General features: G+C 60.8%; 3 protein-coding genes across 10 annotated transcripts in view; 1 reads left to right on the forward strand and 2 right to left on the reverse strand.

The window, feature by feature from the left end:
• Positions 1-4325, reverse strand: part of MGRN1 (mahogunin ring finger 1) — a 34244-nt gene extending 29919 nt beyond the window's left edge. For 3 of the 6 annotated variants that reach the window (XM_071761168.1, XM_071761169.1, XM_071761171.1), the window contains exon 1: positions 4106-4320. In XM_071761168.1, coding sequence (XP_071617269.1) covers positions 4106-4193 — 88 coding nt within the window. In that variant the 5' untranslated portion in view covers positions 4194-4320. Of the gene's footprint in view, positions 1-4105 lie in introns of all 6 variants that reach the window. The other 3 variants (XM_071761170.1, XM_071761172.1, XM_071761174.1) reach the window with 2 other exon arrangements.
• A 4423-nt stretch (positions 4326-8748) lies between these two features.
• UBALD1 (UBA like domain containing 1) lies at positions 8749-16376 on the forward strand. Its single transcript, XM_071761267.1, has 3 exons — positions 8749-9052; positions 14282-14341; positions 15303-16376. Exons 1-3 carry the CDS (start codon positions 8945-8947, stop codon positions 15621-15623), a joined length of 489 nt encoding a protein of 162 aa, XP_071617368.1. The 5' UTR covers positions 8749-8944; the 3' UTR covers positions 15624-16376.
• Positions 15783-23767, reverse strand: C17H16orf96 (chromosome 17 C16orf96 homolog). 3 transcript variants are annotated; one of them, XM_071761258.1, is made up of 15 exons: positions 23302-23767; positions 21487-21591; positions 21121-21201; positions 20521-20607; positions 20261-20402; positions 19855-19940; positions 19537-19647; positions 19066-19230; positions 18752-18861; positions 18477-18539; positions 18303-18392; positions 18081-18210; positions 17868-17967; positions 17664-17741; positions 17285-17522 (listed from the first exon to the last, which is right to left on the reverse strand). In XM_071761258.1, exons 1-15 carry the CDS (start codon positions 23635-23637, stop codon positions 17425-17427), a joined length of 1782 nt encoding a protein of 593 aa, XP_071617359.1. In that variant the 5' UTR covers positions 23638-23767; the 3' UTR covers positions 17285-17424. The 3 variants fall into 3 exon arrangements, with proteins under 3 accessions (XP_071617361.1, XP_071617359.1, XP_071617360.1); XM_071761259.1 differs by lacking the exon at positions 17664-17741; XM_071761260.1 differs by lacking the exons at positions 17664-17741; positions 17868-17967; positions 18081-18210 and having other exon boundaries at positions 15783-17522.
• Positions 23768-23845: the final 78 nt, after the last annotated feature.

Genomic DNA, 23845 nt, shown 5'->3' on the forward strand with positions numbered 1-23845 from the left:
TTTTAATTCTGATAAATTGTTCCTCTTTTCCCCACCTCCCAGTGTGAGGCTCAGTCCCACAGACACCACTCAGCTGCTCCAAGCAGGCTTCATCCCACAGCCAGGGGTCTCCTGGTGGGCAAAGTCTGCCTTCCCTTCCCTCTTCCACTCCCATATCCCAGGGCAAAAACCCCACAAAACCTTCACTGTGAGTGCCAGGGACTCCATATGCCTTGATGCTGGGTTTCATTAACCACCTGCCAGTTCTAAATGCAGAGATGTGGATGTCAGGGACTGACCAGAAGTTTCAGCAGAGATTTGTTCCTTTCACTGCATCAGGACAGGGGATGTAGGAAGGTCACTGGGACTGCAGAGCACTGGATTAACTGCAAAGCCACCTGAACCAACTCAGATGGACCAGAGCACCAGAAATGGGGCTTCCTCCCAGAAAGACTCCAGGAAAACACTCTCCAATATGAACTTCAGTGAGCATCAGGAGAGAACTAAAACACAGGGCTCCACCCAAGACATTTTCCTTGAAGTTTCAGAGGTTTTTCATGTGTGTGGTGAGAGGACTGAGCCAACCGTGCAGTTGCCTCCCCAGGAGCAATGCAGAGACAGCACAATATTTATTTTTTTTTTTCAAATGAGTCATTACAAAAGCAGTAACTAAGCATCTGAGTGGTTGTGGAGACATCATGGAAGGAGTTGCAGTCCCTCCAGCTAGGAGCAAGCATGACTTACTCTGAAATGGGAGGTTTTCATGAATGGCTCTTTTTTCCATGCAGCCTTTTTTTCCTTCATGCTTCAAGAAAGGCTCCTCTAACTCTGCACAGATGGCAGTGCTTGGCTACTGCTGAGCTCAGCTTCCAAGCATCCAGATGTTTTTCTTACAGAAACACCTCCTTCCCTCCGGATCCAACAACCAACTTCAGCACTTCAGGTCCAGAACCTACCTGGTTCTGAGCTGGGTTCAATATAACCCAGCAGTAAATAAATACCAAAGGCAACTGCTTCTGCCCCCCAGCCCCAGTCTGGTGCCCATGAGGAGCCAGGAAAGGAAGGCACCAAGGCCAAGGTGGTGGCTGGGCTGGGCTGAGCTGCTCCAGAACCACAGCAGGAGGGAGGGACCCAAGAGCTCTGCTGAGCTGTGTGGGGCTGAGAACCAGGGGATGGGCTGGGCAGAACTCACAGAACTCCTCTCCTGCTTAAAACTTCTCTGATTAAAATTATCATTCCCAAGGAACAAAGCACAGTCCAGCTTCAGAGAGGAGCAATCCTCCTCTTTTTTTTCCTCCCAGATTCATCCAGGGTGTGGAATTCTCTCTCAAGAGCCACCTCCACGTGCTCCCTGCTCTGCCCCACACGCAGCTGAGGGTGCTGGGAGCAGAGAGGAGCTGAGGCAGGAGCTGTGGGAGCCACTGGGAGCTGCTGAAGCAATGGGGACATCCTGAGACTGCAGGCACCTCACTGCTACAAGCACAGCAAAGCCCAGGGCTGCTCCTTGGGACACTGATTCTCCTGCACAAAGCAGACCTGTCCCAAACAAACCCCTTCCAACTGCTGAGGTCTCTGCAGTGCCAGCACAGCCTCTGGAATGCAAGCAAGAGGAGTGAAGAGGTCCCAGTGAAGCACATCATCAGGTGTCACCCAACAGCACCCTCAGCCCCTCAGAGGCAGGAGGGGAAGCACAGATGATCCATGCCCAGAGCCATGAAGGAATAAGCAGAGCATTTTCCAAGGATTTTCAGCTACCTGTGAATGCCCCACCAGGGACTCTGTTACAAAAACCAAGGTGGATTCCCCAGCAACCTGCTCAATCCACCTGCTCATTCCTGACTGAGCCAGCAATAACCACATCAAAAGTCAGCAGAGCAGAGCTGACTGCTCAGCACTGTGTGCAGCCCAGCTCTGACTCAGCCAGGTGCTGTCTGTCACCACCTGGGACCCGTGTCCCTTCCCAGGGACAGGCTGACACCCTGCTGTGGATTCCCTTCATCCCAGGTGGTGTGTTTGCTCCAGAACACAAACCCTCATCCTTCACACCACCTCCCACAGCTGGGGGAACACCAGGCACTCACAGGCTGACAGCAGCAGGGGCAGGGCAGGAATAATGAGCAATGCTTTAGGACAGGAACTTTCTGTACCAGTTCCAGTTCACTTCCAGAGATCAAATACAACCCTGGACACTCCTTCCCAGTCATCCCCAGTCTCAGGCACTGCACCAGTCACAGCCAAACACACTTCAGACTGCAGGACCAGAGGGGACAGTGTCCAACGTGCCCCCTGAAGAAGGGAGGGGAGCCCTGACTGCTCTGCTGCTCAGTAACCTTCAGCCTCCACCTTAGGAGTGTTCAGGAGCTCTTCTTCTGCCTAGAACACTGCTGAGCTTGGGCACCTCCTGCCCCTTCCTGCAGCCAACAGGACCCTTGGTAGATAAACCTGAAGAAAATGCAGAGAAAGGTCTCACCTAAAGCCTGTGTGCCTTCAGAAAGAGCACAGGCAAGTGCAAGAGAAAATTAATTTAACAAGAATCTAATTGCATCCAAAGCCTTTACAGGAAATATGAATTATTTTTGTTTAATTAGCTGCCTAACAGCATTAGCTGCCCAGGTTCACAAGGGAGTCCCACACACACATGGGAGACTCCTGGGCAGCCTCTGGGCCACAGGGTGCTGTGCCCACACAAACCTCACTGCATGAGGGCTCCCTTCCCAAGCTCACTGGCTGAAACCCAACACACTGGTACAGCCCAGACCCCAGGAATGACAAGAGCAGAGAAACACCAGGAGGGGGGTTTGAAGGAGGCACTTTACTGGTACGGTTAATCCAGCCCATACCTGAAATCCTGCCCTAAGTGTCAGGAGGGATGAGGTGCAATGTCTCAGCTGCACAGACTGGCAGCAGAGCCCGGGTAGCACAGCTGCAGGGCAGCTCACACCTCCCACCCACTCTCCCACACTGGAAAAGGCCCCTGGGACACACAGAGCCCTGCTGGGACATTTGTCTTTCCTAGCAGCCCAAGACACCAGTTCCTGCCTCCCTGAAAAAGCAGGTTACGTTTTCTGAGAGAGCAAACACAACAAGAATTTTTCTAGGCTGTCTTCCCCCTTCCATCTCCTCCACAACATTCCTGCTGAGATCCAGCCTACAACGAGATGCAGTGACAGGAGGACTCTGTGTGAGCTCCTGCATCCCCTGCAAATAAAAGGGGGTGACTGACTCCCTCCAGCGCAGAGCCCTGAGGATGTCAGAGCCAGGCAAGTCCCCAGACACACACAGAACCTGAGTCCTGCACAGAAAGGTTGTGCTGCACCTGTACCCCTGCACGAGGGGACCCAAACTGCTGCTCTTTCACCTGCCTGGAACAGCTCTAGCACAGCAGAAACCTGGAGAACCCTGTAAGCAAATGGGTACTGTAGGAGAAAAGAACACCTGGACTTCTCTGCTGCCTTGCTTTGAGAGAAGAATTAGCAAAACTCTTTAAAGAAGTGAAACCCGGGCAGGCTCAGCAGCCCGTGTGAGCCCAGGTGAGTCCCAGGCTGCTCCTGACACCACGGCGTGGTGCTGCTGACAGACCCGGAGCGTTCAGCACATCTGACAAAACAAACACAGATGCAGGCACGGGCAGCTCAGCAGCTCCAGGGGAGGGGACCTGGAGCAGGTTGGCACGGGGGATTGTTTCCATCCTCTGTTCCTCCAGATCCCACGTTCCTTCCTCATCCCCACCACCACTCTGCCCTGCCCTGCCCTGCCCTCCCTTAGGGCGGGAGGCAAAGGGCTCCGCAGCCCCTTCCAGAGAGCAGCGACGGAGCCTCTGGCACCCCCAGCACAGACGGGCAGTGACAGACCCACGGACACGGACAGGACAGACCCACGGCACCCCCTGGGCCCTTACACTTCAGGCAGACACCGAGCCCGCCCCGCAGCCAGGGGAGACCCGGGGACACCCGCACGGCTCCGGCCCCGCTCGGCCCCGGGTATTCCCCCAGCCCCTTCCTGCGGGCACCCCTCGGGGTCCGGCCGCCCCCCGGACCGTCCCCAGCTCAGCCTGGGCCACCCCGGTCCCGCCCAAGGGCTGTCGCTGCCGCTGCCGCTGTCGCTGTCCCCGTCCCCGCGGCCTCACCGGACTTGGGCGGGTAGCGGTAGGCCGAGTTGGCCTGGATGTCGATGTCCTCCACGCCCGCGATGCGCCGGCTGAGCAGGGAGCCCATGGCGGCCGCGGGCAGGGCGGAGGGGGCCGGGCCGGGCCGGGACCGGACGGGCAGAGCGGCGGCAGCGGCGGTGAGGGCCCCGCACCCGCTCCCGCACCCACGGCGGCGGCGGCGGCGGCGGCGCGGGGGACGCCGGGAAAGCGAGTCCGACCGCTACCGGACTACAACTCCCGACAGGCACCGCGGCGGCACCTACCAACTGCGGGAGGGGGGGAGCCGCGGGGTGCGGTGCTCTGCCGCTAGGGGGCGCTGCAGGGGGGGGGCAGCGGGAGCGGGGCGGGAGGGCACTGAGGGGAGGGGGGGACACCGGGGGGGGAACCGGGGGGGACACCGGGGGTACAGCCGGGGGTACGGGTGAGGGAGCCCCAGGGATGCACGGGCACACCCTGCCCCTGGCCGGGATACACCTGAGCAGGCACAGGCTGCGGGGGGAATGGGATGGGAGGGGTCCCGGGACGAGGGGCTCGGGGGCTCTGGGGCCCCCTCCTGCTGGGTCCAGTTCTGGGGTCCCCAGCAGCAGAAGGACACGGAGCTGCTGGAGCCAGTCCAGAGGAGGCACTGGAGATGCTGGGAGGGCTGGAGCAGCTCTGGAGCCAGGCTGAGAGAGTTGGGGGTGTTGAGGCTGGAGAAGAGAAGGAGAAGGTTCTGGGGAGCCCTTGGAGCAGCTTCCAGTGCCTGAAGGGGCTCCAGGAAAGCTGGGGAGGGACTTTGGGAGGGATGGGATGAGGGGAAATGCTTTTAAACTGGCAGAGGGCAGAGTGAGATGAGATCTGAGGAAGAAATTCTTTATTGTGAGGGTGCTGAGCCCCTGGCACAGGTTGCCCCGAGAAGCTTGGCTGGCCCATCCCTGGAAATGTTCAAGGCCAGGTTGGATGGGGCTTGGAGCACCCTGGGCTGTGGGAGGTGTCCCTGACCATGCTGGGGTTGGGACTGGATGAGCTTTAAGGTCCCTCCCAACCTAAACCCTTCTGTCATCCTGTGAATGATGCTGAGGGTGCCCAGCGGGGCTGTTTTGCTCAGCCTAGAGAATGATTAACCTGCTGCTGGTTGTTTTGCAGATGAGCTTCATGCAGCAGCACCATGATCACCCCCACCAAGCTCCTTTCCCACTGCCTGGTGAGGACCGTGGACGTGGCACAGCTCCTGCATCCCTCTGGACACAGCTGGTCCATCCAGGGAGCCCGCAGCCCCTGCAGCCCTGCTGGGGTAGCTGGGAACCTCCTGGAAAGTTTGGGCCAGGGATTTGTTATCCAGGTTGGTTACCAGAGGTGGCTGGCTGCCAGCAGGAGGGGAAGCACCCGGGGCTGACTCTGTGTCACACATATGGGGAAATCTCTCCTGGGTTCATCCTCTGGCACACAATCCATGCAGGAAAGAGAACGGAGGTGCCCAAGGAGAGTGGGGAAGGGCTGGAGGCTGCCTTACACCCATGGCACAGCATCAAGGAGGATGTTGTGCACCAAAGAGCCCCCACCAACATCCCAGCACCGTGGGCCGGGGTGCAGGGAGACAGAACCCGGCCCAGAGCCAAACCTGCTGGCACGGGATGGTTCTGTGAGGATGAACAGGAGGAGGGTGGAATTTGCTGGCCATAAAATCAAACTGAAACACACCCGAGGGGAACAAACAAACAAACCTCAGGGGACTCTGCTTCCAGCTGGTTAGCAGTAACTGGGGCAGCTGCTGTGGCCATCCCAGGCAGAGCTGGGGATTCTGGGCAGTGGGGAAATGGGTGCTGGAGTGAGGATGGAGCGGGACCAGACCTTGATCCGCTGCATCCCGTGGTGCAACAGAACTGGGGAGACAGGGAAGAGACAGGGAACAGGGAACTGGCAACAGCCACGGACTACCAGCAAACCAGGAGAGCCTTGGCAATGGCCATGCCTGGGTGCTGCCTGCTGTGTCCCCCAGGATCCTGCTGGCACTGGGACCGATGGTGCCTCTTGCACTGCCGGTACCGGTACCGCCTGGGGAAGCTGCTGGGGGCTTTGGTTCGTGCAGAACCTCCACCAGCAGGAAGTGGGGGGGTCCCCAGGGAGGTTATTGTCATCTGAGAGGGCAAGGCCCTTCTCTGGGGAGCATCTCCCCCGCAAGACTTAAGGGACACTCGGTGACAATGGCAGCCCAGCTGTGCCAGGGACGGGCTCAGTCCTGATCCAAACCCCGGGGGCTGGAGTGATGGAGCTGCAGGGCACCTCCTCCAGCAGACCTGGCTCCTTCACCCCCATCCGACCCAGACCCAGGGGACATGGCACCAGCAGCACGGGTGACCTAAGGGACCCTGCAGCACCACAGCCACGTCCCACGGGCCCGAGGAGCAGCAGCCCCTGCACCGTGGTGGCTGCCAGAAGCAGTGACAGCTGTAAAAACCCCAGTGGTGCCACCACAGGCGTGGGTTCTGCACCTTCACCCGTTGCCCCTGGGCTCCTGAGAACCCCGTTTCTCCCCAGAGGGATGGGTGCCAGCTCTGGGTCCTGCTCCAGGCTGAGGATGGAGAGGCAGGGAAGCAGGGGGCCCTCCCAAAGGGATCAAAACACTCCCACGAGGCCCGAGGGAGCCCAAAACCCCAGGTGCCATTTTGTAGAGCAAGGGCAGGCAAGCTGGGGGAGAACCGGGGTGAAAATGGGCCTGGGTCCTGCCCCTGGGACCCTGCAGAATCCCAGGGGTGGTGAGGAGGCTCCAGCTCAACCTTTTTCCTGCAGGGCAAAATCCATCCAGGAAAAGCTGAACCCAGAGCCACATTCTCCATCACAACCTGGAGAGGAGGAGCAGGACAGAGGAGGGAACCTCCAGCTGCCTCCAGCAGCTCTCAGGCTCCAGCCCATCCACATGCTGTCACCCCAAGACATGTCACTGTGTCCCTGTCCCTGCTGGTATCCCCTACACCATTCCTTCCTGCAAAACCCAGGTGAGAAAGGGGAGTTCTGGGGCAGCACACCCTTCACACACGTTTCTCCAGCTCCAGACCCTTCAGGAGCCTCCTTGGCGAGGCAGCCAGAGGAGCAGGGCCCTGTAAACACGAGGTGTTTGCCTGCAAACCTCCCCCCCAGCAGAGCAGCTCAGCCAAAGTCCAGCTGCTCAGGGGTTTATTACCCCCTAGCTCTGCCTGTTGTCCCCTCCCGGGTGTTGTCACCCGCTCTGTTTGCCGTGCACTTGTAGATCAAGGCTGGGGAGCCCTGGAGCCTGCACGCAGAGCTGTTCCTCACCAGGAGTGCCAAGCCCATGAACTTTGCCTCCCTAAACACTGCACTGCTCCAAAGGGCTCATGATCCTCCCCAAAAGTGCTGCTGGGCCAGATCCAGCCCTTCCCCCTTTGGCTGCAAGGTTTCAAGAAGTTTGGGTCTCTCTGATTGAAATAAGACTTCAGGAAGTTTGTTTTCTGTGTTTTATTTACACCTGGCTGGCTACAGGCTTCTCACTCTTCCCTCTTGGGGTCACTTCTGGTGAAAGGAGCAGCCACCTCTTGACCCATCCCACTGCCCCCACCCTACAGCTACCCTCTCACTGATTTGGGCAGGGACACACAAAAAAAAGGGGGGTCAGGAGGAGGAATCCCCTTGCCCTGGCATCATCCCAGGCCCGGAGCACTTTACCAGCTGGGAAGGAGCTGGGTAAGGTGCTTACCAGCTGCTCAGCCTCACCAAACCCCTCAGGTCCCCCCCCAGCCAGGCCAAGCCCTGACACAAACCGCAGGACGGGCCCCAGAACCGCTCAGGAAAAGCCGGAGGAAACCCAGAGCCTCCCCAATTCCTGGAGCCTCCCCAATTCCCGGAGCCTCCCCAGTTCCCGCACAGCCAGCTCTTCCCTGGCTTTCCCCTCACTTTATTCCCTCCTGTCCCTGTTACCGGCTCCCGGTGCTCAGCAACCCGGCTGGGCCCGGCTGCCTGCTCAGAGGAGCCTTTCACATCCCCCCCCACCCCGCACCTTCCAGAACTTTCCCCCTCGCCCGCCATGCGGGGATCAACCCCCCCCTCAGCCCTGCCAGGGAGCCCCGGGACCGGCTGCTCCTACCTCCCCCACCCCCCGTCCCTCCACCGGCTGGGAGCCCCCGACAGGCCCGGGCTCCGCACCCTATCCCGGTTAACCTCGGTCCCGCACCCCCATCCCGGGTTAACTACAGCCCGGGCCCCGCACCCCCATCCCGGTTAATTCCCGAACCCTATCCCGGTTAAACCCGACCCCGCACCCCCATCCCGGGTTAATGCCCGCACCCCCTCCCGGTTCAGCCCCGCCCCGAGGGCCCCGCCCGCCCCCGCCCCGCGCGCCGCTCCCCGCACGTCAACAGGAAACCGCACGCGGCCGCCTGTAAACACCGCCCGCGCCCCCCCCGCCTCCCGCCCGCACACGTGACCGCCCCGCCCCGGGCCCGTCCCGCCCCCGCCGCCCGCTGGTTGGTGGCCGCGGCGTTGGTGACCATATACGGTCAGGTACGGCCGGAGCCGCGGGCGGCGGTTGGCGGGGCTGCCGTGTCGCTCACGCAGCGCCCGCTCCCCGCAAACAAAGCGGGGGCCGCCGGGAGCCGTAGTCCGGGCGGAGCGGAGGCGCCGCGGCGGCGGGGCGGGAGGGAACTACATCTCCCGGCGGCGCCCCGCGCCCCGGCCCTCCCCTGGCGGCCGTCGGCGGGGCTCGCCGGGCGCCGTGAGTCAGTGCCCAGTAAACATTGGCGTGAGCCGCGCCGGCTCCGCCATGGTGGCGGCGCCGTGAGGGGCGGGCTGGGCGCGGCGGGGCGGCGGGGGCCGGCGGCCGGGGCCATGGACGAGCTTAAGCACCAGGTGATGATCAACCAGTTCGTGCTGGCGGCCGGCTGCGCCGCGGACCAGGCCAAGCAGCTGCTGCAGGCGGCCCACTGGCAGTTCGAGGTGAGGCCGCCGCCCCCGGTACCGGTTACCGGGCCCCGGCTCCGCCGAGCGCTCGGGGCGGGGGCGGTCGGGGCGGCGTGCGGCGGGGCCGGGTCTCGGTGCGCTCGTCTGGGCCCGATGCGGGGGAGCCGCGGTGCGGGCAGAGCCAGGGCCCGCCGGGCCCACCGCCGAACCCTCTCCCGGCCCTCCCGCGTGGCCGTGGGCTGGAAAACCCCACCCCAGCCTTCCCCCCCCTCCGCAGCCCTGCCCCGGCGAGTTTGAGTCCTCGGGCAGCCGCGGGAGAGGAGACTTTGTAGGTCAAAGCGTTTCTTGTCCTCTTGCTGGCGGGCAGGATACCCCGCGACATCGAGGGGGCTCAATGTCACGCGTGGGGATGGGGTGCGGACGGGGGCTCCCCCGCAGCCTTTCTGGGTGCTGTGCTCCTCGGGAGCCCCGGCACGGGCAGCCCGGGGGGAGTGCGGCAGCTGCAGCGAGCAAAGCTGCTTCGAAAGAGGATTTTTTGTCCGCCCCCCCCTCCTCTTCCCTTTTTTCCCCGCAGCCCCAGCAGCTCCCTAGGCTGGAGCCGATGGGTTTGACGCTAATGGCACCTTTGTAATTGAAGTGTCTGTTCTGGGATGCGGGAGGAGGAGGTCTGAGTCAGACTGGAGAGCAGGAGGTTCGGTTCGGTTCGGAGCCATCCCGGTGGCTGGGCCACCTCTCCCCGCAGCCCGGCTGGGTGCGAGCTCCTCGGGCATCCCTCCCGGCCCGGGTCCGGGGCTTGTTCTCTAACGGGGATGGACGGACCGGGCACGGGGACAGTTTGCTGTCGCCACGGGATTTCTGGATGCTAAATCGGAGGCCAGGAGTGGCTGGAAGCCGAGCCGTGCGTGGGTGTGCGGGAAGCCCAGCCCGCGTTCCCCTCCCGCTCCGGACCGCGGCCGGGAGCAGCCTGGGATGTGTTGGATGAGTGGGATGAGCGGGATGTGTAACGTGCTCAGGGTTTTGTTTACTAATAGGGTTTGACTGTCCCTCTGGGGCGGGCGGGATCCGCTTCCACCACCTCCGCGCGTGTCGCCAAAGAGCTGGGAAGGGATGACCAAAAAAAAAAAAAAAAGTTTTTAGTGTCCTTCCACGAGGCGTTTTTGCAGAACTTTTGCCACCGTTTGGCGAGTTGCACAAGTACAAACAGCTTGGCTCTCACTCACATGACGGGGAGGAAGCCGGGCTGTAAACAAAGCGGGATGAGCAGTTCCCATGTTCCACTGACTCCTGGTGCAGCGGTCAGATAATTCCCTTTGCAAAATGGCCGCTGGGCACGGCTTCCTCGGGGAGTCACGCTGGGGAGGTGTCTCCTGACTCCAGCGTGCTCTCACCTCCCCGAGCCCGCGATGCTGAGAGGCATTTGTTATTCTGGTGCAGTGCTGTGGGCTGTCTGCAGCCAGTGTCAAGTGGGGGAGTTCAGGCAAGCTCGGTGGTAGCTGGCACTGCCTCCTCTCTAAGGCTTCTCGGGTTCCCAGTGCTGCTCTGGGGGGTCCTTGGCAACAATGGGTCAGGGGGACCTTGGGAACATTGCTTCTGCCTCGGGAGACCCCCGTGGGGAGAGGGGGTCTGCACAGCAGCCAGGTGACAGGAGAGCTGTGTGTCCCAGCTCTGACCTGGCCTCCACCCCACCCACCCGGGACCTTTCCTGAATAAGTGGGGAGCAGAACCCTGGGGGTTGGGTCAGGGGCAGGAGGAGAGGGGGGGGCTGCTGTGAAACACAGTGCTTCGGGGCTGGGGGTAAGGCTGATGGTTTGAGACCTCTTTCCTGGGCTGGTGTGGCTGGTGGGAGAGAATGCAGGGGAGGCTGCAGAAGGGGTTTGCTGGGCACGGTGTCCTGCTGGCTCTGGCAGACCTGGAGTTTGTCCGGAGGAAAGAACCCAATCCAGGAGAGCGAGCAGGGCAGGAGGTCAGGAAGCTGCTGGGGGTACATCTGCCCTGGGTGCAGCAGGAGCTGGTCAGAGGCTGTACCGTACCGAGGGGCCTGACAAGAGCTCGTGGTTAGCCTGTGGATCACCTCTCCCACTCGCCAGGACTCCACGGGTGTTTCAGGGCACAGCCGGTGTGGTTTGCAGCCCTGGCAGCACCGTGAGCTGTGCCCTGCTCCCTGCAGCTGGAGCAGTGCCCTGGCTGGTGGGAGCAGGAGGTTTGCAGGCCTAAGAAAAGACTTGGAGTGACTCTGTGTGAGGGCTGGCACTCAGCCTCGGGGCTGCAGGTGCTGCCTGTTCTGGAGAAGCCAGAGAAGGCAGCAGGTACCTCAGGCACCATGGCTGGGACTCAGCAGGCTACCAGGGAGATGTTTCTGAGTTTGCAGAGCCTTGTGTTGTGCAGTGGATCAGTCTTCTTCCCCAGCAGAAGAGTATTAATTGGCTTTGTTACATGCTGGTTGCCTCTGGGGCTGCTTGGGAAGGATAAGAAGATATCAGCCTTAAAAAAGCCACCTATTCCTTCCTTTTTCCTGGTGCTAAGTGTCATGTCTGTGTTCAGTGTGGTGAGGTTGTGTGTGGGGAACCAGAGGAGGAACAGGTGTCCAGCTGTGTCCATGGTTGACTTTTCCTCTGCTGATTTATTTGTGTTTTATTGAGTCCTTTTTGTGGCTCAAGGGCAGGGTGCCCCCCCTGGGGCTGCTCTGGCACCAGGGCTGGCAGCACCCATAGCTGGGAGCTGGTGCAGGAGCTGCTTGGGCAGTGAGAGGCAGGGACTCCAACAGCACCCAGGGTCCCATCAGAGCTGGGTGTCCTGCTCCTCCAGCCGAGCTTCTGCATTCTCACATTCACCTCTTCTCCCTGCAGCCACCTTCCCTCTGCTTTGGCCATCACAGGGGCTTCTTGGCACCCTGGTTTGAGCTCTGTGTGACCCAGGGGCCTGAGATGCAGGGCATGGTGCTCTGCCCTGCTCCCACTCGCACCAGGGTGGCACAGGCAGCAGGGCCTTTGGTCCAGGGTGCTGCTGCTGCTGTGGTCAATCAGAGGAGCCTTAACTGGCTTTGCTGTGGCACTGGTTGCCTTCCAGTGCTGCTGGCTGGAAACCAGGTGGCATCAGCAGCTTTGGGTACATGTGTGTCCCTGGATGCCACCCAGGATGAGGGAGCACTGGCCTCTGGGTTGGGGCACCTCTGGGAGGTGGCAGCTGTCCCCTGCAGCTGGAGGGACACATGCTGTGGGCACTGCGGGCAGAGGGGTTGTTTCTGCCACCTTTGGGAAGGGGCAGATGGAGGGGAGGAGATGCAGTGTCTTAGGCAGAGGGGCCTGCAGCAGTGGAGTGCTTCCTCCAGCCAGGTCACAGCTCCTGTCCCAGCCCTAGCAGGGCTTGGTGGCAGCTCAGGGGGACAGTGGGGACCTTCTCATCCCCTGTCTGCCTGTGCCACAGTCTCAGCTACGGGGCTGCTAGGACAGGAGGAGCACGGGGCTGATTTAATCAGAGTACAGCCTGTGCCCACACCTCACCTCTCTGCCTCTGCTTCCCCTTTGCTGTTCCCCCCTTTCTTATCACAGTCTGCCTGAGCCAGGGTGTGTGTGTGTGTGTCTGTCTGTGTGTTTGTGTGTCTGTGTGTGTGTGTGTGTGTGTGTGTGTGTGTGTGCCTGTGCCTGTGGACATCAGACTGTACCCAGGACAACAGGCAGCACAGTGGTGGGGGTGTTGCTGCCTCAAAACTGCCCGTGTCTCCGTCAGCTGTTTGCTTGACATGTGTCAGCCTGTTCAGAGGGAATCTCCAGCCCAGCAGCCCCTCATCCTGCTGCCTGCCCCTCAGGGAAATCCCACGGGTCCGGGCAGGCTGGCTGCGGGTGCTGGGTTATTGAACACAGCCAGAGGACTGCAGATTGTTGGGAAAGGCCTGGCTATTGCCAGCCTGGGTATTGCCAGGCTCCACAGCCACAATTGCTCCCCCCACCCGTGCCGGGGTGGCTGTGTGCAGATACTGCTCCCGGCTGCCACCTGCTCTTGCTGATAGTTTACCCCTTTTTGCCAGGAAACCCTAAACCCCCCATGGCAAGCATCCAGCACCAGCTCCCCAGGGCTGTGAGTGCTGCCTTTCCAGGGCCTGCCAGCTCGGGGGGTGTTGAGGCAGAAGAGCAGTGAGCTGTGCATCCCCTTCCTGGGTGTGACACGGGAGTGTGTGGCCGTGGGCACCGGGACAAGGGGCGTGTGTGGTGCTAGGGTTTTGGTTGCTTCAGGCATGTAGGGTTTGGTACAACCTGCCTCTGCTTTTTCCAGGGTTTTCTGCTTTTTTTTTGTCAGTTTTTTTGTGGGTTTTGTTGTTGTTTTGGTTTGGTTTGGTTTGTTTGTTTTTTGTTTTGTTTTAAACCAGATTGGGTAACCCCAAGGAAGGGAGCAAAGTCTCAGTGGTGCCATGACCCTGTGCCTCGCTCCTGGCTTGTAGAGCTGCAGACCTGGCTACCCCTGGGCTGGGGGCTGAGTTACCCAAGGGCTTTCCTCTAACCAGAGCTGAATCCAAACCAATTCTCTAGCATTTTAATCAAGTCTGAATTAAAACGTTTTTACCTAGGCCTAGCTCAGCATTCACCTTCATCAATCGTGCCTGCACCCTCTGCTCCTTCCAGTCCTGGGCTGGTTGTGCTCCTGGCCAGCCTGTGCCCCCCCTTCCTTCCCTGCAGCCCCTCCTTGTCCTCTCACATGCCTCTGGCATGTGACATATTTACCAGATTGTTACTGGTCTGAGCTGGAAGCCAACCAAAATCATGTCAGTCATAACCCTGCCCTGCCTGTGCCAGGATCAGAAGTGCTCTGGTGTGTGGGGTGGGTTACCTGCTGTAGCCCCAGCCTGAATGTGGTGGTGTTGATCTTGTCCTGTTAAGGACATGCATCAAACTGGTTCCTGCTGGGCTTCCCCTGCCGGGTTTGGATTTCTTTTCCCTCCTCTCCCTGCACGCAGAGGTTGTGGAGCACTGCTGTGAGTTGTGAAATGCCTGCTGGGGTCAGCTCCAGCAGTGGCTGCTTCTCAGGAGTGAGCACAGTGATCCCAAATCCATGGGATCCTGCCTGGGGACAGGCAGGCAGCTGTGTGCACTGCTTTCCACACAGGCAGGGAGGCTGCGGGCACAGTCCAGACCCCCAGGAATGTTTTTGATCATCTTAGGGTCTTGCAAAGGTCTGTCCTTGTGCACAGGGATAAAGTGGGTGCCCAGTTTGCATGCAGCTTGTAACGTCGTTTTCCTTTCCTTTCCTTTATTTTTTATATTTTTTCCCCAGACTGCTCTCAGTGCTTTTTTCCAAGAAACAAACATCCCCTACAGCCACCACCATCAGATGGTAAGTGCTTTTCTACCTCTCCAGCATTCACCCAGGGCACAGCACCAGCTGGTGGGCGCTTGATGCTGTTGCTGGTGCCCAGCTTACTGCTTCTCAGCTCCAGGGGGGGTCATGCTGGGTGCTGCCAGAGCTGCCTGAGCTGCCTGCCAAGGGAGATTTTCCTTGGGAATGGCCGGGGTGCCACAGCCCGTCCCATGCAGTGGGACAGCGGGGCTGACACCGCCCTTGCAGCCCCACGAGGGCAGAGAGGGGCAGGGGGGGCCTGGGGCACGGGGCTGTGTCAAGGATGTGTGCCCGGCCACACGGGACAGCCCTCGTGTGCCTGCTGGAGACAGAAAAAACACGGAGCCTGGCAGGAGTGTGCCCAACAGCAGCTGTGTCTGTGTGTGTCTGTGTGTGTCTGTGTGTGTCTGTGTGTGTCTGTGTGTGTCTGTGTGTGTCTGTGTGTCCATGTTGTGCATGTCTGTGTGCACGTGTGTCCATGTTGTGCATGTGTCTGTGTGTGTGCCCGTGTCTGTGTCCATGCGTGTCCGTGTGTGCACTTGTGTCCATGTGCATGTATCTATGTGCCTCTGTCCATATGTCCATGTGTGTCCGTGTCTGTCTGCATGTGTCCATGCATGTCTGTGTGCATGTCCACACATGTGTCCATGTCTGTGTGCACGTGTCCATCTGTTTATGTATGTGTGTGCATGTCCATGTGTGTGTCTGTGTGCACATATCTGTGTGTGTTTATGTATGTGTCTTTGTCTGTGTGTGTCTGTGTGTGTTTATGTATGTGTGTGTGTGTGTCTGTGTGTGTTTGTGTATGTCTGTGTGTGTGTTTATGCATGTGCCTGTGTGTGTCTGTGTGTGTTTATGCATGTGCCTGTGTGTATCCATATGTCCGTGTGTGTATCCATGGATGGACACACCGTGGAGCCCCCGCGGTCCCTCCTGACCCGGTGTCTCCCTCCCACAGATGTGCACTCCCGCCAACACACCGGCCACGCCGCCCAACTTCCCCGACGCCCTCACCATGTTCTCCCGCCTCAAGGCCTCCGAGAGCTTCAACAGCAGCAGCCCCGTGGCCTCCATGGCGACTTCCCCGCCGCCCCCGGCCCCGCCGCTGCCCCAACACGGGGCCTTCAACCCCTCCTGGCCCGCGGCCTCTCCCCCCGGCCAGCAGCAGAGCGTGTGGACTCCGGCCCCTCCGGCGCAGCCCTCGGGCTGGCCGGGCGCCGTCTCCCAGCAGGCCACGGCAGAACAGAAGGCCAACGTCACCATGGAGGCAGAGAGATGAGGCCGCGGCCCGCAGCCGACGCGGCGGGGACCCCTGCGTATAAATATATATAAATATATATATATACACCCCCCGCCCCCCCGGAGAGGAGAGGAGAGGAACTCTGCTGCCAGGGCGTCTGGCTGAGACACACACGAGCAAATAGCTGCCTTGCATGGGTTTGGTTTGAAGTAGTTTTTACTTGTCCTCCAGCTGAACGGAGCTCCCCAGGGACAGCGGAGCCTGCGAGGGACGCGGGACCCCGGGGCTGCCGGGCTCTTGGGGAGCCAGCACCCCCTCCTCTCTTGGGACGCCGGAGTTTGCATGCGAGTGACGTTTAGGGAGGAGGTCCCTTCCTCCCCGTCCCCTGGGCCGCCCCGACAGGCAGAGTGGGACGTACCCGAGCGTTTCCCCCTCTCCCACGGCCCCGCTCGACCGGGTGGGGGGCAGACACCCCACGCAGCTTGTTTTTGGTGAGGGAGGGAGCCGGGGCTGTTCCTGCTGGGCTGCAGCCTCCACCCCGCATGCGCCGTGCTCGCTGGTGAGCAGGGCTGGGGGATGGCTCCCGAGCCCCTCGCCCACCCGGGGATGGGCAACAGGGCCGGCACACCCTCCCCTCCCCACCTGAGATGGGGTTTGCCCCGGGGCTGTTTGCATGACACAGTGTAACCCTAGAGACTGGGATTGTTTTTAACCCCTCTGTTCTTTTCTCCCGGCGGCTGGAAGTCTCTCGGGACGCGCCGCAGCCGCTTGCAATACACGCTCTGCTTTGAACCCGGTGTCCTTGCTTCCTGTGCAGCAGTGACGGGACACGGGGAAGGCTGTTCCCTTCCTGGGGTGTTGCAGGGTCCTCTCTGTGCATCCCGTGCCTGTCAGCTGGGGCTGGCCACCTCTGTGCTGTGTGTCTGCTGCTACCGAAGCCCCATCCCCACCGTCACCGTGTGGTGACTGCCGGCAGCCTCTGGCAGGGCTCATGGCAGGGCTCAGCCCCAGCAGAAGCCAGTCTGTCTCCAGCTGCTGCCTCCCAACATCAGCTGTGGGTGTGAGACCCCACCCCGAGCAGGGACAGGCTGGTGGCAGGGCTGTGGGGACACTGTCTGTGACACCTGCTGGTCCTGGGTGTCTGGCTGTCACCTGGCCCCATCCCCTCCTCACCTGGTGACAGGTCCCTTGAAGGTCAGCATCCCCAGGAGGTGGTGCCCTGGCATCCCTGCACTCACCAGTCAATATTTTTAATCTCTTAATGATGTTGCTAAAATAAACATTACAGGAGCAATGGTTTCAGTCAGGGCCCCTCCTGTACAGCCTCGGGCTGGAGCTGGTTCTTACCCTGTGGAGCTGCCTTGCAGGAGGTTGTGCTGGAGCTGCCTGGCTCAGTCCCACCCCACTGGACTGATCCGAACCGGTGGTGTTTGGACCAGGTGGGGCTGTTGGCCTCGTGTCCTGAGCACATTGAGGACAAGGTGGAATTCTGCTGGATGTGGGGATGGTCGCTGAGGTGTGTTCTGTGTGGTATGGAGCTGTGACAGAGAAGGGGTCTGGGCTCAGGAAGCACCATCAGACTGGTGAAGATGTGTGGAGATCTGGGTGGTGGGTAAAGGAACCTCTGTGTGGCTCTTCCAGGGCCACCAGGAGCCTCAGGATTGGAAAAAGAGAACACAGACCTGAACCAGAGGGACCACTTTGCAGGAGAGGCAATAGAGAAGAAACAGCTTTGTGGTCTGCAGTGTTAATGTACAATGTCCCATCCACCACCACCATCCCCCCCAGCCCAGGCAGCACAACCCCGGTGCCTCTGTCCCCTCCTGACCCCAAAGCCCCCTCACAGCCCCCCAGCCAGCCCCGGTGCCTGCTGTCCTGCTGCCCCCCGTGGCAGCCTGCTGCCAGCCCCCCAGGATGATGGCCTTCGGATGGCAGCACCTGCAATGCAGAGGGACAAACAGCCTTGAACAGGGTGTGACACCCCCAGCAGCACCTCCAGGAGCCCCCAGGAGTGCCAAGCAGCGGGCTGAGCCCACCAGGTGAGCCCAGTGGGCTGGGGGACACCCGTGGCAGACTCACATGAGTACAGAGAGCGGTAGTGGCTGCTGTACTTGGGGACACGGTGTAACTTCTCTGGGGGCTGGGGGGTCTTGGTTGCTTTGGGTGAAAGCACAGACACGGTTAGCACGGGGGGGACGAGGGGCTGCTGGGGGCTCAGCCCCGGTGGGATGTGGCTGCACAGCTTGTCTGGAGCCAACGTGGTGCCCAGGGCAGCTCCTCTACCTGGGGGGTCCTTGCCCACAGCCGGGGCCCTGCTGGCAGGGGGGGAGCTCAGCCTGCCCTTGTAGATGATGCCATCAGTGCCCAAAATATCCACTTCTCTCTGGAGGGAAGAGCAGGCGGTGCCTTAGGAGGTGCCCAGCCTGGTTCTACCACCCCAGGCCAGGGGCCCCAGTGGGTTTCAGAGCAGAGGGGACACACGGGGATGGGGCTCACGGTCTTGCAGGTGTAGTCTGCAGGGTTCCCACAGGGACAGATGGTGAGGAGGGAGCTGGACCTGGACAGTGCCCCCACGGGACTTGCAGGGCCCCGGCTGGCTCTGCTGCTGCCTCTCCCTTTGCTTTCCCTGGGCAGGGAGCACCCGTGTCACCCTCCCTGCCCAGGGAGAGGGACCCCAGAGGCAGGGAGAGGGACCCAGCAGTGCTTGGCAAGCCTCACCTTGGCAGTCGCTGTGCTGGGGAGTGGGAGGCACTGGCATGGGCTGGCTGGGTCTGGAGGAACTGGCTCTTCCTGACTGTCACCAAGGGCCTGTGGATGGGGACGTGGAGGCAGAGTCAGGCAGCAGCCTCCAGTGTGGGAGGGGGGATTATGGGGGGGCTGGGGGGTACTCACTGTGCCGGAGCTGTGGCCAGGGGTCTGTTACAGGAGATGCATTTCACTGGCTCAAAGAGCTGCCTGCAGCACAGGAGCAGCTGCTGAGCACCCCACCAGCACCCGAGGGACCCCATGGGGTGCCATGGGTGGCCAGTACCCCATGGGGCAGCTGGCACCTCGTGGGCAGGGTGGGACAGAGTCTGGATGGGCAGACAGGGTAGGGTAGAACAGCACGGGAGGGGATGGGGCAGCACAGGAGGGGATAAGGTGGGATGGGACCCAGCAGCCCCCACCTCTTGAAGCCAGCAGCCCAGGTGGCAGCACAGCAGGATCCCTGGCAGAGGCAGTGATGGGGGAGCTGCTCCGCTGGGGTCTGCTGGGGAGGCAGTGCCACGGAGTCCAGCTGCAGGGAGGGCAGGGGGGGTGTTGGGACACCATTTCGAGGGGTGGTGTTGCCTCTGAGGGACATTTGGGACACCCTGGGACACGTGGCCAACCACGATGCATGGATCATCATCTCTTGGCGTTGGCAGATTCAGGATTCACCCTCCCCAGGTGGGAATGTGCTCCCTGTCCTGGTGCATCCCTCCATCCCCACCACTGCTACCTTGGAGTCTATCTTGTTGAGGAGGTTCTCTAGGGCTTTCTGCCTGTCCTGGTCCATCTGGGACATCCTCTGCAGCAGGTCCTGCATCACCTCTCTCAGCTGGACCATGGCACATTGCAGATCCTCCTGGCTTGCCTTGGTCTCCAGCTCAGCCTTCTCTCCTTCCTGCAGGGAGCATGGGGTCAGCCATCCCCTGCTGGCCCCCAGCTCTGTCACCGTGCTCATGGCTGGGTGCTCCACCACCCACCACAGACCCCACACTTGCCACATGTCCCCAGCCACCTTCCCTCCCTCTCCTGTGCCTCCCCGGGAGCTGCTCACCCCTGTTCATCCCCAGTTCCACCGTGTGCCATGGCCACAAAATCCTGGCACACTGAGCCACTTCAGAGTTGGGGGCAAGCCCCGTGCATCTGGTTCAGATGCCAACCTTGGCACGAATGTCACCCGAGCTGAGCCCGGGTTTGTGCTCACCTGGGTGTCCTTGGTGTCACCCCAGAGCCGCTCCGCAGCCTCCTGCAGCCTCGAGCACTGCTCCTGCAGCTGCCCCACCTGGTCCAGCACCTGCCTGCCAAAATCCAGCCCCTGGAGAGGACAGATATGGCCCTGGGTGAGAAACAGGGTGGCTGTAGGACCTGGGGAGAGGCAGGGAGGTGTGCTCACGGGTGACCCCAATGAGTGGCTAGCCAGGACATCCCGAAGGATGCCTCAGTGCATTCCTGGCAAACAGGGTACCGATCTTCAGCCCCTGGACCCTCGGGCAACCCCCCTGAGGCCCCCGCAGCCGGGCACCTTCTCTCCTCCGTCCTTGAGGTGCCTCATCTCACTCGGCACCTTCTCCGGTTGGGCAGCTGTGTCCTCCGAGGTCCCCACGTGTGCTGAAATCAGACACCAAAGCTTTGCAGCACTGCTCCTGCAGGCCCCCAGCACCCTGCTGTCCCAAACCCAGGGGGCTTTTATGGCTTAGCCCCCCCTAGCCCTGCTGCCACCCCCACGGTGTGATCAGCACCGAGACTCACAGGGTGCAGTGCCCGGGTCCCAGCCGTGCCAGCGAGGCTGGGGGAGAGGCAGAGGGACAAGGGGGCTGGCTGCAGGGGCTTGGGGACTCAGAGGGGGTGGCTGAGTGTGGCCCCGCCATCCCCCAGTGCTGCAAAGGTCTGGTGGCACAGCCCCGTCTGGTGGGGATGCTGGTGCTCACTGGGGTGCTGGAGGTGGCTCTCGTAGTGGCTGGCACTGGTCCCCACGACTTCGTACTGATCCAGCAGCCAGCTCAGCTTGCACGGGACCTCCTGGGCTGGCTCCTGAGAGGGCTCAGCACCGAGCTCCTGGCCAGAGAGGTTCTGAAACGAAGCATTCCCCAAGGTTTTGGGGAGAGAGAAGATCCTTGTGATGTCCTGGAGCTGAGGGGCGTTGCCAGCCCCCGGAGAGGGACCCTGGGACCTGAGAGCCTGCACCTACCTCACCAGTGGGCACATCCCAGACAGAGCTCCAGCACGGAGCAGCAGTGTTGCAGGGGAAGGAGCTCAGCTCCTGCTGCACCTCCACCTGCAACCAGGAGAGAAATCAGCCCTGCTCTGGGAGCAGAGAGCCCAGACAGCCCCCGGGATGAGGAGGGCAATGCCAAACCCTGCCACCATCCCCAGCGGTGTCCCCACCCCTGGCAGGTCCCCTGGGGCTTCCAAATCTAGAGGGTTTAATCCACCCCTGTGTCTGTGCTGCCTTGTCCCAGGGTTATGATGCTCTCCTGGCATTCCAGGAGGAACAAGAGCAGTGGAGGTGCCTGGTGGAAAACAGCAGGAAACGGGGTGTCCAGGGATGGATGTCTCTGCTCCAGTGGCTAGGAAAGAGACCTTGCCAGATGGTCCAGATGCTTGCTGAGGAAGGTAACCATGGCCAGGGCAGCTCTTGGGAGGCCTGAGTGTGTTTTCTGTAAGGATTTTCCAAAGCCTGACCCTGGACAGCTTGGGGCAGTCCCAGGAGCTGGGTGTTGAGTGGTTCTCTGCAACCAGATTTCTCTCCAAAGCTCTGCAGAGTGCCACAGATGCTGCTCCCGCTCACCAGCTGCTCCAGGATGCTCTGCAGGAGGTGGCCATGCTCTTCCTGATGCACCGACTGCTCTTGCAGGTCCTCCCGAGCCCCCTGTGAGACAGAGGCATCAGGGGGTCTGCATCCACAGGGTTGGAATGGCAGGGATTGGGATTGGCATCGGCAGGGACAGACAGGGATCAGCAGCACCCAGCCCAGGTCAGGCTGCAGACAGAGTCTATCTGCAACCTGTGAGCTGCAGGGCAGATCCCACATCTCCCAGGGCTTGGGATCTCATCCCTGTCACCCCATGTTCCCTTGCTGTCCGTGAAGGTCCCCAGGCAGCCCAACCCCTCAGCCAAGAGCTTTCCAGCAAGCAGCATGGCTCCACACACACACCTTTTGGAAACTGTCCTTCAGGAGCTTCAGTTCCTCCTGGAAACCCTCGACAGTGGTTTTCAGGGAGCAGATGGTGGTGTGCATCTCTTGCATCATGTCCATGACCTGAGGAACATGGATTTGGCTGGTGACCATGGTGAACAGAGGTTGGGGGTGCTTCTGGGACCAGTGGGGCTGCCACAGCATCATCCACACCGGGTCAGCTCATGGCCATGCCCACAGAGCTCCCCAAAACTGAAATTGAAGACATTTGGGAGGAACAAGCATCCCAGCTCCAGCTTCCTGGCTGTCCTGGTTTGGGCCAGGATAAAGGTGATTTTCTGTCTTGTACTTTTGCTTTTAGCTCAGTCTCTTGTAAGTAGTTGCACTTGCTGAAACTAACAGCAAGTTTCTCAGACAGTGTGTGTTTCTAGGACTGATAACACTTGATGTTTATAGTTACTGCTAGAGACTGGTGTGCAGAGCCAAGGACACTGCTCAGCTCTGAGGAAAACATCAAGAGGTCCCACCTGCATCCCTCCTTTGGGGAGGAACGGACAAGATAGATGCCAGAATTGACCAAACAGAGTATTCCATCCCATATACCTCATCCTCAGTATAAATTTGAGGGATCACGAGGGCCAAGCCAGATTTCCTGCTTCCAGCTTCTGCTGCCTGCCTTTCCTGCCTTTCCTGCTTCCCTTCCTTCACCCCGGCATCCTGGAAGGATCCCGTCCCTTCCTCTGCCTGTGCTCCTGATCCATGCCAGCCCATATCTGTGTGTTCCTGCCTCCAGCTCCCAACTGCTGCCGACCCCAGGAGTCCAGCCTGGACTTTCCCAGAGCTGCCCTGCAGCCTCGGGGGTGACGTGAGAGCTATTGGGGGAGAGGGGGGAGAAATGTGGTATCCATTTTCTTGTATATTTGTATATATTTAGTAATTTTTCCTATTTATCATTACTGTTTCATTAAAGTTGTGTAGTTTAGTTTCCAACCCATAGGTCTCTCTCCCTTATTCTCTCTCCTTTCTTATCAGGGAGGAGAGAGAGATTAACAGAGAGCGTCTGGTACTCGGTTTCATTGCCGGGCCAGTGTTAAACCCTGACACTGGCAAAACGCTCTTGCCTTTTCCCTTTGCTTTGTGGTTGTGCTCGAAGTCAAGGTGGTGGCACGTGAGCTGGGACCAGGCTGGGGCTGCCAGGCCTCACAAGGGGTGGAGAAGTGTTGGGTTTGCCATGGGTCATCTCTATGGGGCTGCCTATGGGGACAGCACAAAGCTACCACGGCTCAGCATTGCTCTGCTCGAGCAGAAAGCCAGCCCTGAGGTTACGTGTTGCATTTCCAACTCCGGGTCTAAACTCCAACATCCTGCCGTGGCATGGGGACACTCTGCCTGCCAGCGGTCCTGTTGTCACCTGCAGCTCGGGCACTCGCTGTAGCCCCAGGGCAGAGAGGGAGGGAAGGAGGGAGGATCCCGGTGGAGAAGCTGCGGTCTCTGCAGGGGCATCGGAAGCTGCCAGTGCAGCTGGGAAACCCTTGCCAGAGCAGAAAGGGACCCAGCAGACTTAAATGTCAAAGCAAGGACTGATGGAGCCCCAGGGCCGGGTGAGAAGGGACTGAAACCACCTCTGGCCAGTGGCTGCGTTAAAGATCGCTCTTTAATTGGTCCCAAGCAGGGCTGGGGCGAGCAGAGCCAGGAAGGTGCCTGGGTGCTTCCCCAGGCTCCCTGGTCCCGGGGCAGCAACGGGCAACACCCGGCACGGGGGTCTCGGTGTGTGTGGAGGACGTGGCTGTGACACTCCGTGGGGCAGCAGGGCCACCATCCCTGGCTTCTCACCTTGGTCATCCCCTCCTCCGTCACTTCCAAACCGTTCTTCAGCTGCACCCTTGGCCGCGTCTCGGCAGCCAGCCCGCCCGGGGGCTGCCCCTCGGCCCTCCCCAGCCCCGGCCACCTCTGCTGATGAAGGGACCCGGCTTTCCCCCTGCCCTCGATGGCGGGGGGCTCCAGGACACCCCCGTCGCCCTCCCCGACCTGGGCCGGGGCGTCCCGGGGCTGGAGATGCTGCAGGAGGCCCCGCAGGAGGATGCGGAGGGCTCCGAGCTGGGGGCTGCCGCTCTCGGGCGTGCCGAAGGCCATGTCCAGCAGCTCCCCCAGCCCCACCGTGACGCTCATGCTGCCTTCGGGCCCCGCCGGGGCGCCCCGGGCCGGGGACGCTGGCGGGGGACCGGGGCTGAGGTCACAGGGGACGTTACCGGGAGATGGCCCCGGGGTTCTGCCGCGGGCCCTTCCCTGCCTGGAGCGACCCGGCGGGGGAGAACGGGCCCCGGTCCGGAGCGAGGAAATGACCCCGGCACTGCGGCCCGGTTCGGAGGGAAGGGAA

Source organism: Heliangelus exortis, chromosome 17 (genome assembly GCF_036169615.1).
Source record: "Heliangelus exortis chromosome 17, bHelExo1.hap1, whole genome shotgun sequence".
NCBI classification, from domain to species: Eukaryota; Metazoa; Chordata; class Aves; order Apodiformes; family Trochilidae; genus Heliangelus; species Heliangelus exortis.